Source organism: Zonotrichia leucophrys, chromosome 1A, assembly GCF_028769735.1.
Source record: "Zonotrichia leucophrys gambelii isolate GWCS_2022_RI chromosome 1A, RI_Zleu_2.0, whole genome shotgun sequence".
In the NCBI taxonomy this organism is placed as follows: Eukaryota; Metazoa; Chordata; class Aves; order Passeriformes; family Passerellidae; genus Zonotrichia; species Zonotrichia leucophrys.
In genome coordinates, this window is record NC_088170.1 from 57347854 (window position 1) to 57360526 (window position 12673).

At 39.0% G+C, this 12673-nt stretch overlaps 1 protein-coding gene across 6 annotated transcripts in view; it reads right to left on the bottom strand.

The window, feature by feature from the left end:
• Positions 1–12673, bottom strand: part of KIF21A (kinesin family member 21A) — an 87654-nt gene that overhangs the window by 42353 nt on the left and 32628 nt on the right. For all 6 annotated transcript variants that reach the window (XM_064702812.1, XM_064702810.1, XM_064702811.1 and 3 more), the window contains exons 4-8: positions 10570–10719; positions 9789–9923; positions 6487–6654; positions 4955–5070; positions 513–708 (exon numbers count right to left, since the gene is read on the bottom strand). In XM_064702812.1, the coding sequence (XP_064558882.1) occupies positions 513–708; positions 4955–5070; positions 6487–6654; positions 9789–9923; positions 10570–10719 (765 nt within the window). The remainder of the gene's footprint in view (positions 1–512; positions 709–4954; positions 5071–6486; positions 6655–9788; positions 9924–10569; positions 10720–12673) is intronic.

Below are 12673 nucleotides of genomic sequence, written 5' to 3' on the forward strand. Positions count from 1 at the left end.
ATTAAAAAATGAAAAGATAACTCTTTCTCAAATCAGAATACTAGCTCAAGAAGAGCAAAAGCTGATTCTGTTTGGTAATGACCTTTATTGCTGAAAATACTGAATAAACTTCAGGAAGAAACAGGTATGACTATTTGCCTTATATACTTGAGACTGGATTTTTAACACAAACTGTTTTAGCCATCTAGGAAGTTTTCAAAAGCAATACACAGTAATCACACATTCACTTATGCATCAATCTAAGTTGTGGTTTGGTCATTTTTGACTTAGAAGCAAACAGCATGCATCATCAGTAAATATCACTGACATTTGCTGACATCTCTTTTTTGGGGATATAATCTAAATTTTCTAAAAATATCTGGTAATCACTGGAATTAAGTGCTGTTTACATCAGGGCTGCTTTTCCAATGTTTATAGCATATGAAGTGGAAATAGTCAACAGGGGGAAAAAAACCAACCTGTGGAATTATAAGCATTTTAAAGCAGAAGAAATCCTAAGAGGACAAACTTACAGTTTTGTATTCCATGAGTTCCATCTGTAGCCGTGCGATCTCACTGCGCAAAGCATTTATTTGTTGACTGGCCCTGTCCTGATTAACCATCACCTTGTTCTTGATGTTCCGTGCCCGGTTGGCGTACTTCAACGTGTTCAAAGTTTCCATGAAGTCTCGATCTGAAGGGCTCACACACGCTATCATGAGCGTTTGGCTGGAAGCCAGAAACACAGGTCAGCATCACACGCCAAGGAAAAAAGAGCAGAGAGCAGCTAACAGGTGCTCAGGCACGAGGTGAAACAAGAGTAGCAACTTCACAGTATTTTACTTTACTTTATATCTCTTGTGAAAATCTTTCTGCATCTAGCTCACTCCAAACCAAGAACCACAAAGGTCAGCAGGTGCTACAGGTGCTATGTCTTGTATCACCCTAGCATAGAGCAGGAGATGCTAGATCATTACTTGTTCCACACATGAAATTGTAAAAGCAATTAATAAGTGTTTCCAGAAACGTTTGCCAAATTACATTCAGTAAGCCTAATCATACATAAACTTAGATTGAGGAATTTATAGTCAACCTAAATTCCTCAACAGTGATTTGGATCATGCCGCTGTCAGGACTGCCTACTGTAATTCCTGAGCTGCTTACCTACTTCATCTGGAAGATACCCAAATGTTCATCTTACCTGTCCATACATGTCTAATGTGCCTATTCCCTACCTCAGGTTCTGAACTGGCTGAATTCTCCATTGCAAGTTCTCCTGTTCTCCAACAGAAGCCCAAATTGGGACTTACCCTTAGCACTCTATGTCTGTAACTGTATCTGCACCACATTTCATAACACCACTGCTTAAAGCAACTTTGTACAACAAAAAGCAGCAGGACCAGAGCTGTGGGCCTAAGAGGGTTATGAACAATCATGCTTCTTTCAGTTTCCTACAACATCCTCTAGCCATCCCATCATGGGATATTGTTGCAGGATGAGAATACATTCCATGCTCCCAATGGAGGATAAAGCAGATAGACCAGCAGGACTCAGTAGGACAAATGGAGAAATAAAAACCAAAACAATTTTCACTCCAACCAAGCTTCCATCAGTCAACAGGTTCACTCCCTCAGTACCTGGAGCACACTCATTTCACATCAGGTAAGAACAGCCTAAAAGGTCAGAACCAGAATTCCAGCTGCAGATCACTCTGAAGGTGCATACATTGCCTAAATTCTCAACAGAAAGGGTAAAACATCTGCATTTGATGGACTGAGAATACTCCTGTAAGTTTTAAAGGAATTTGCTTCTCTGTTGTATGTCACAACTTGGATAGTTAAGCTGGAAAGAGTGAAATGTTTCTCGGGCAAAGAAGCATTATCTGCATCAGGCAGGCTGGGTTCTGGTCTTCACTTTCTATCATTTCAGACTAAAACAAAAAAAATTAATCCCTGCAACACTCTGTGAGGCAAACAATCGATATCCACCATACACACTGGGAAACTAAGCTAGAAACAGTAACTAACTAGCCTGGGGATACAAAAAAAGTCACTTTCAGCAACTCTTCCTCAGTTCTCACCTGTATCTTTGTGCCAGTTCTCCAAACTCTTTTAGTCCTCAAGATAAAGCCATGCAAGATTAGGAATAATTTTTTTAATTCTGACTTTGAGAATGTGCTTACATTTCTAAATCTCAGAGAACTGGTTCTGCTATGTGTCCATCTTGAGAACTGAACAACTTGAACTCCATTTTTCTATCTGAATTGTAAAATGGACCAGAATTTTTTTTGACACTGTTCTACTTCCTTTATGTCACCATTTCTTTAAATTGCTCCCCCTGCTCCTGAAGTTAGGAAGGTTTTAATTTTTCATATTATACATTTTAACATCTCTTTTACAACATCAATGCTCCATATTTTTATTTGAATAATTCAAGAAACATTAATATTAAAGTGCTACTTCAGAACTGTTACAGCATTATACTTAAAATAAGGATTATTGTGAGAATAGTACAGTGATACAATGTTTTCATCACTGTTAACTCAGGATTTACTACAACCTAATCCAAATCCTTACTAGTAAATTTCTGTAAGGATTAGTTAAGAGAGAAACAATAATGTGGATGGTTATACCTAGAGTGGAAATTGGAGGGCTACAGAAAAGGCATAAAGAAATCTAAATCTGACTGTCCTGAAGAAAAAAATGCAATATTTGTTAAAATTTAGCTTTCCAACGCATTTTGATTGCCAAAGCCCAGACAAGAAACCCATAAAAAAGTGAGGATTTTATATATAAATATATATGAAAAAAAATCTTCCTTAACAGCAACGTGCTGATTTGAGATGTCACAGCATATATGTCACAAAAAAACTGGGGGGAAGGAAAGCATCCACACAATTCTCATCAATCAGAAAATAAGACAGAAAGAATACATACAAGTATCATTAAAACATTCTGGGGCAGCATTTCCTATCTGTACATTTGTGCTGGTTTTGGCTGGGATAGAGTTAACTTTATTCAGCTGGTTTGGATTTGTGCTGGAAACACCGGCTATGGGTCCATGATGCAGATATGTTTGAGCTGCTGCTGAGCAGGGCTTACACAGAGTCAGGGCCTTTTCTGCTCCTCAGGCTGCCCCAGCAGTGGGTGCACAAGGGGCTGGGAGGGGACACAGCCCGGACAGCTGAGCCCACCTGACCCAAGGGATGTTCCATCCCATATGGAATCGTGCTCAGCATATGAAGCTGGGGCACTGTGGGGGCCTGAATATATGTTGTATTGTAAGACCTGTGTGGGTCTGAGTTGCTCCAAACAAGCTGCAGCTGCAGGGTCCTTAGTTGGGCAGCAGCTGTAGCTCGTGAAGGTAACTGAAATAAATAGGGGTGGGTCGAGAGCCCAGGAGGAGTCCCTGAGAAGACAGGAAGGACTGTGCTGCAGAGAATGGAGAAGAGCCCCAGCAGAGAGGCAAGAACAACACGGCAGCGAAGATTACAACAGGGCACTGAGACAAAAGGGGGGATACTCAGAGTGACAGGGTTTGTCTTCCCAAGCACTGTGAGGCATGATGGAGCCCTGCTTTCCTGGGAATGGTTGAACACCTGCCAGCCCATGGGAAATGAATTATTTCCTTTGCTTTGCTTGCATATGTGACTTTGCTTTAGCTAACCAAGTGTCCTTATGTCACACCCTGACTTTTCTCCCCTGTGATTCTCTCCCAGGCAGGGGAGTGTCTGTGCAGGGCTCGGCCGCCGCCCCCATCGCACACAAATAAACTCCAGGACTGCTCCCGAGGAACACGGGGAGGGGGAGCTGCAGAGCTGTCAGACGCGAACATATTTCAGAGTCAAAGTAGTATTTCTACAAAAGGCCGATTTTAGATTTTTTTTTTTTTAAACATGCTCAGTAGCTGGTGTATTTGATAAAAATTAATGAAGTGTTTTTTGCATTTATTTACAGAAAGAGCTTAGCAGAGCTATGCTGTTTAATTTCTGCTGATTTGTTTGCAATTCTTGAATTTCTTCCTCCCTTTTGCACTTTTGAAAATGTCTAACCCTTATTTTACTTGGTTTTTTGGCTCTCTCTCACACTGCAGTGCTTCAGCTTGTTACTAAACCTATATCTCTCTGAAGAGCATCACAACAGTTTGACAATTTTCTTCCACTTCTCCCAACTCCTTTGGGGTAAAACTTCCTACTCTCTCAGACACAGGAGCCAGGCGTATTGGATCAAGAACAAGAGTATTACCTTAGTAAAATATACTCAGCTGTGGTCTCTCTTATATTTGTACATGTAAGCATTACAAATACAAAATCTGACTTATTTTAATAAATTTGTTAATGTTTCCTTATATAAAGCCTTCAGAGGTCAAAGCTTCCCTTCACTGTATGTTCAGAATGTATACAAATGGATTCATACAAACTGGTGAAACACTACTTTGTTTTTATTAGGCTGCAATCCAGCATCAGGCAACTGAACAGATGCATCATAGGCTGAGATACATAATCTCTAAAAAGATGGAGTGACTGTGGGTGGTAAACTGACTCCAAGCTCCTGTGCACGGCAGTCAGAGCAAACAATTCACTGACATTTAAAAAGCAAAGCAACGACAACAACAAAAAAACAACCTCTAAAGGAGAAACTCATCACAGCTTTAAAATATGCTGTAAACAAAACCTACAATTTGTACTATCTACAATCTACAGATATTTTCATGGGAAGAACTTGCCTGAAAATGGTAACTTCTAAGTAACCTGAAGCTTCATGGCTAGTAAAATAACAATAGCACTGAAAAGAACAATGCAAAGATCCTCTTTAAAACCTTCCCTTGACAGCAATATTTGCACGACAATTTATCTCCAGAATCTTCCTCCAACAAGACTTTTATTGTCATTTAATGTTCATTTTACATTCTGCAGATTATGTTCTCATTCATGCTCATTCACAATGAAATACATGAAATGTTCCAATTTTCATACCTGTTTCCCCCAAGAGAGTCTTGAAGCAATCTTGTAAGCTTTGAGTCTCTGTATGGTACATGTGTTGCCTTCTTGCTTTTATCTCCCAGTGCACTAATTACATTGCCAAGTGCCAGCTATAAAACACCAAATCACATAACACACAAGTCAGAATCAGCTCCTGTGTAGCTTTACATTAAAACACCTACAAACTGGAGTCAGCATATTGTGAGAAAATTAATATACTCATGACAGTTAGCATAAAAGTATTTCTGAAGATTTCTGTATTTTTCATTTAGAAATTTTTGTGTTATCAACAGTGCATCGGATGACTTACAGTCTGGTACCTTGAAGTGCCAAAGTGCTTAGCACAATTCACATGCACTACTAATATCTCATGTCAGTCACTAACTAATGTTGGTATTACTTAATAAAACAAATATTTGCTTTAGATGACAAAGTTGATCCCTACCTCTAACAGTAGCTATAATTTCTTTAAAATTAATTTTATCTATCTGCTTTATGCTACATTTAGAATAAAATATGGGGCATATGACCCATATTTAAAAAAAAACCCTTAGAATTTAGTACCTCTACAGTTATAAAGCAAAAAATGTCTGATAATGATTTGAGCATTTAAGACTTGAAATTAAAGGCTTGTAGTCAATGGCTATCCTGTTCCATTACTAGAAGGATCTAATGCTTGTTTATAAACAATCAAACATTTGGCTGTGAAATTATTTTTATGTGGAAAAACACACACATCAGTCAAACTGAAGGATTTTGCTTTAGGTGGCGCCCTGTACTGCAAGTTCTTGCTTTGGAAATGCTGCAGCTGCCACCAGCAGATGAAGAACTGCACACACCCTGCCTGCTTTGAAGGATTTAAAGCACTTTCAATCTGTTCCACAAAACTGAGGGCTGGACTTCACTGCAAATAGAAGTTTTGTGATCTTATATTAGTTACATCACACTGATTTCCACCTTCATGCACTTTATGTGTTCTTTGTTAGGACACAACTATGTCCTCTAGATCCCCCAAATCCTGCTGGCTTTGTGCTTATATCAATGATGAAATTGAACTGAATATTCTTTCTCTTCCATATAATATAACCAGAAGAACTACAGAAAATAACCAATGTCATGATGGCAAGAGAATCATTGAGAAAATTCTAATTGAACAATATCCCAGAAAACTGGTACAACTCAATAGCCCAGAAAAAACAAGACATGTTTTCACATATAGGACAGACATGTATTTTTGTGTCTTTTTTAAAACAGTTAAAAGACTTTAAAAGAGCCTCCACATAGCCATGGTGCACAAAACAAAGACATGAAACTATAATCTCCACTGATAATCACCAGCTCTACTTTTCAGTGCAGTTCAGCATTAACAAAAACATTAAATACAGTTAATTTAAAAATTACTTCATTTAATACAGTTAATTAAAAAATAGCCAGTACACAGACAAAAAAATTTAAGCTATAAGCTATAAATTTCATTTCTAAGTGTTTGGCCTGGGTTTGCTTTACATTATATTGTATAATCTTACTAGTCCACAGTTGATGGAAATGCCTTCCTTTGCCCTTTCTCCTGTAGCTCCTGTTCGCTTTAACCTTTCAGATCCCGCCAGATCAACAAAGTGAAACTTGGCAGTAAGAGTTTCATATTCATTCATCTCAGAAGACTCAGATATTATCCTGTTATCAGTGGCATTATCCTGAAGCAAAGAAGAACCCAGAAGGCTTGGTGAGATCTTTCACATTAACATTTGCAAAGTTCAATCAACAATTACTTACAAAACTACCTCTTTACTATGACCATCTCCTTATTCTTTCTTTTATAACAACAGTATTTTGAAACATACTATCTCCATTTTAATCATATGTACTAACATATCATTCTTGAAGACCTAGTTCTAGATGCATGTGATTATAAATTACTGTAAGTACAAGCCACCATTGCTTCTTGATGAAGAAATAAGGGGAAAGATGTATTAAAATATACAAGTCTCCAGCAAGATGAGCAACAAATTTGTATCTCTTGTAAAATGCATCCTTGAATCGATTGTCAAAGGAAACTGATTTAAAACAAACAAACAAAAAACTAATTTTAATTACATTATTATCCCACAAAATCACCAGAACCAGCTAGTTTATAAACCTTCCAAATAGCTGAAAGATATTTTGATTTTATACCTCTCTAAACCCCATCACCAGCCTCCCTGTGGGATGATTCTTCAACTTTCATTAGGAATCATTGCTGGAAACCATTTCTCCTAGCAGTCAGTATTCCACAAGCAGTTCTGACTTTCTCAGAAAATAAGAACAGTGGAGGGAACAAGAGAAAATGAAGAGGTTTCTTTCTCCCTTCCACCTTGCTCCCCCAGGTAATGACTGGCACTTGCTGCAAGCCTCTGTCAGTGCAGGGAGTCTGCCTAGGAACACACTGCCCTGGGGCAGGTACCACAGTCAGCCTCTTTCCACTTTACATCCCAAAGCACAGGAGGAAAATTATCCTTTTTCATTAGACGATCCCAAACATTTTTTCTGTCAATTAGTTTCGTTCTACCGTAGACTTTTATTTTACTACAAGTGTAGTTAAATTTATTGTCAGGAAAGTAACCCAATTAGAAAAGTCTTTAAATCACTCACTTCTTGGCCTTACTGGTAAGACACCCATTGCAGGGCAATTTCTACTAGCTTGGCATGGTATCAGATAATGAGCACGTATCAAGTGTATACTGGATTCATAACAAACTCTCACAGCCCAAACTACAAGCTTTATTAAGAACTTCTAATCACATTAAGCATAGGTAACCCAGAAAAGCCTTAAAAAACAAAAACAAACAAACCAACAAGCCCAAACCTAATGAAAAGGCCAAACACAGACCCTCAGGTATCCTGTGGTGACCTTTATGTCCTTGGCCAGCCAGCCCACAGTACCCTTCGCAAAGGGTAATGCAGGTCTCTGCAGACCAAACCCTTCTGATGGTAGTTAAATATTTCATGCATCCTTTTGTAGCAGTAACAGAAGAGAATGGGAACTGTGCCACTACCACAAGAGCAGCAATCATTATTTCTACTATTTTGATGTTTACACTCTGGGGGCCACACTCTTATTCCCAGCCCTCAGAGCCATGATTAATGCATCCCCTCACTCTCCCTCATTTAGCAAGTGAAATGCACATCCAGAACCTTCCCAGAAGCCTGGCTGGTGTGCAGAGAGCCGCAGGAGCAGTCTGAGCACTGCAGCCCTGGCTGCCTGCCAGCCCTGGGCACGGGCCACCGCACAGAGGGGCCACGGCCACGGCTGTCACCCGAGAAGGAGGAACCGCGTTGCCCTAGTAACAAAGGTCTCCCAAAACTGTTGTCTGCAGAAACTTGAGCTACATCTCTCCTGGCCACCCAATAATAGCCTGTATTAATTTAGATTCCAAGAGCGTTCAGAGGACAGTGTCAGGTCTATCCTCTACTCTCCTAAACAATACAGGGAAAGAAGAGGGCGTTGTCTTAAAAAATTAAGGGTTTAGAAATGCCCAGCTCCACAGTCAGATTATCTTGTGCGCATCTCCCAAGAAAAGCTGAAACAAAACAGTTTGACATAAGGCAGAAGACGGCCACCTCCTCCTCTAGCACAAGCCTCTGTAAAAACACAGGCAGAGCCAGGCAACAGTCCCCTGGGGCAGCTCAGCTGGCAGGGAAGGCTGCAAGTGCACCAGCACAGGGGGACTGCTGTGCCAAAGGCCTGCAGGACACAGGCCCCCAGAGGACCTCTCACTCTCCAGTAGACAGTTTGCAACAAAAATTTCCAACCAGACAGCGTCACCATGCAGTGACTGAAGTGCCCTGTGCGGGCTTGGAGTGTGATGCCAATCCCTCCCAAATGAAGACAGCTGACCACACCACCAAATCCACAGTTTCAGCATGGAAAGCAGAAAGAAGTGTTTTTAGCAGGTGTACAAAGCAGGTCTACATATCACAAAGGATCAGGAAGGAACACTTATTTTGCCTGTAAATGATTATTTGTACTATTAAAAAATAAAAGCAATCCCCCAAAAAGCACTGCAAATCCAATTCACTGTTCCACGTGCTTAAAAATGTGATAACTATGGGTCGGATGCTAGCCAGATAGTACGCAATATTTAAAAATTATATGCAAAAGACCTTTAGAACATTCAAGTTAAGTCCCCCTGAAGGTATTGTAGTTTTCAGTAATGTGGATTTCTTCAGACAACATTTCTTCTTTACAACATACACTCAACAGCAACTAACAGCTGAATATTCTGCATCAATCACACACAGAATATTCTACAGAACAGCTCCATGTTCATTCATAGTTTGAATTTCAGGTGTATAGATTTAACGAAATACCTGCACCCCAAATATATAGCTATTTAAAATATATACACTGAGCCTCAGGATTTAATGCTTTTCTACTTGCACCTTATTGGATATCAACAATTAATCTGAAATATCCAAGCAGTTTCAGTTAGCTGACTGCAAGTTTAAACCCACTAACTTCTAAGACACTTAAATGTGATTTTCCAATTAAAGACAAATTATATTTTAACTTTCTCACTTGTGTATGTCGCAACAAAATACTGAAGAAAACGTTAGGGGAGAATAGGTAGGTTCCTGTAGGAGTCTGCAATTTATGGTTGCCTCTGGCTAGAGGATGGTTACATATGCACAGATTAAATCAAATTATTATAATGCTTAGCAAATTCATCAAGCATTATGATGACTACAGCATCCTTACTAAGTCCAATTCAAATAGCAGTGGCTGCCAAAACTATCCTCATTTTGAGAAATGGCTACTAAAGAGAAGTTTACCAACAGCAAAAGTACGTACGGCGTTGAACGCGGGGCAGACCCTGGTCTGACACAAGTGTATGGTGAAGATGGCGTGGGACCGTGAGCTCTGAACGTTCATCTGAGTGCTGGCAGTGGTTCGGGACAAAGCTCCCAGCTTCAAGCACTGCATCATCTAGAAAACAGGCAACAAGCACATTTCATCCCTTGCTGGTTAAAGGAAAAATGTTCTAGGGCTAAAATTTCTCTCTTTGCTATGCATGCAGTTCCTATATGCAAACAGACAAAAGGACAAAGATTGTTAAATAAGCAAACTAAAAGTATTTTTTGTGATTTCTGTAAAATACTTGAATCTTCGTATTCCCCTCTTAAGTGTACCCTAGGAGTAACATACCTATCTTCATTCAGCTGTACAAAAAAAAATACAATAACATTTGTATTCAGATTTATAGTGTACGTGAATAGCAGTTTATTTCACATCAGCCAAATGCAAAGATTTCCTCTCAAAGAAAAAATAATATACATAAGATTTGGAAGATCAGATTTACATATATGTCAAAATTCTCCCAGCAGAACTATATTATGAACAAAAGTATGTTCCCAGCTTTAAATGAAAGTGATATGCACTTAGTATCAAATATATCAGATTAAAGGCTAAAAAGAATTAAGAAAATAAAAACTTTAGCTAGCTTTTACACTTTAATTGCCCAGGAGACAGATAGAAGCTAGCATCACCTCTATTTTTAAACAGACATCAAAGCATACAGACATTTTTAGAATCTACTTGGCATGTTACAGTGTAATTTATTTCCAGTTATCACCTCAGATTCTCCATTCACAGTTCGGGTTGTAACGCCCACTGTATAAATTCCTCCTGCTGAATCTTCATGTATTTTAATATTTGATTTTTTATTCTTTGCATCAATATCACGTGTGGTATCAAACAGATCAAGAATTTCTTCATTGTAAAGCTGAGGAGAAGACAAAAACAAAAACCATCATTTTTGGAGGAATTCCTCCAATGGCAAACAAATCTCTGCATCGCATATACCAAAAGTTGTAAAAATCCTAATCTCTCAGCTCCTAAAAGATGTGAAACATGTGAAAAGGACATGAAACTTACAAGGACAATAGGTGACAGAACAGCTGCAAATTAAGGTGACTTCCTATCATGCCACCCAAAGATGCAGTAAATTCTTTCACATTGCCAGATCTGAGATAAAATTCTTTGGTGGGACCAGGGAAGAGGAGGAATTTCGTGCCACCAGAACAAGAGTGCCAGGCACCTGCTGTCTTCAGATTTAACCTTGGGCTTTTCTTTTGTGGATTCAGTTGGCTGCACCCTGCTCCAAACACTTCCAACTCACTCCCTGCCATTGCACCTTTCCTCATCTCCTCTCTCACACCTTCAAATTTCTATGGCTCTCATTTACATAAATTCTTCCTGAGCAGGAAGGAATTTGACATATAATAATAGTTTTTGTGCAAGCTGCTTCTTAAAGACACCAAGCATCAGTCCAAAAATACTATGGCATGGCTTCTTAAGCAGGGCTTTTGTACTCCATAAGAATATCCTCAACTTTATGCAGTGCTTAGATTGCATTGAAGATATCAGGGAGAAAAACACAGACAACCCACCCAGAAAAAACACTATCCCACTGAATTTCATGGCTGAAGTCTCTGCCTGTGTACCCTGGAACATATCAAGTGTCTCTAATTTAGTTATACTAATTCATGTCAGCAAAGCTCAGCCAGGACTAATTCAATTCCTGATTAAATCCCTAGGCAACAGTCAAAGAACCACTACAACAGATCTGTATTCACACAAGGTACTTTCCTATAGTACTGAAAGTAAGTGGCTTTCTCCTCTCAAAAGCAAAAAGTCATTCCTGAGAAGAAAAAAACCAGCATTTGTGAATGTGATGCTTTTAATCCTTTACATAGTAAAAAAACGAATTATATTTAATTATTAGGCATAGATAGTCTATGTAGGAATCTTCTTACTAATGTTTTACCTTCACAAATTCAAACAAACTGATGTCACAATTTGGAGCAGATCCTGATAACACACCTGCAATTGGATGGGACTGCATATGCCTGTCTTTTGAAAAAGCAGGAAAGCAAAGAGTTAAGGGAGGCAGACTGCAGCCAACTAAAGAAAGGCAAGAAAGTAGCAAACAGAAGTCACTGTTCCCAACAGTTATCCAGCTGTAAGACTTCAAAGTTATTCCAAAAATACAATCTTGCTTCAACTTGCTCAACTACTAAATTATTGTTTATGCAATCCAGCTCTAATGGTAGACAGGATGGGAGGAAGAGGATACTTTTTGACACAAGAATAGTGCATAATATCAAACTAATCTGAAAAAGTTCCTTCTGGAAAAGTCTTAGTAAAAGAAAAAAAATCTACCAACTAAAATGACTTTTTTTTTAAGGGACAAATTATTATATACATAATTTAACCTTTCTCTAAATAGATAAACAAGACAGGTTTCAGTATGTACAGTTCAGGTGAAATACACTGCAATGGCTGCCATTCTTCATACCATTCTCACTGTAACATTTAATCACTGCCCTGTGTTTTGGGACTCAATCACATTTGCAATGTTATGTCAAAAAACACAATAAATTCAGAAACCACACTGGTTACTGCTCCTTATGCTACTCATGTTGCAGCTGCCTAAGCAAAGCTGCAGCTCCCGGGTGCACAGAGTGGAGCATTCCCACAGCACATGCTCAAGCCAACTCTCTCTGGGCAAATATTAGCCAGAGCAACAAAAGGTTCTGCATCAGGGTAGCAACGACAAGCCTAGTCTGATACAAAACCAATGCCAGCTTGTTAGTGACTAAAGGACTTGGTTTTATTGCTCCTGAAGTAAACTAACAGCTTTTCTCAGGGTAATACTGAAGTGGGGGTTTCTACCC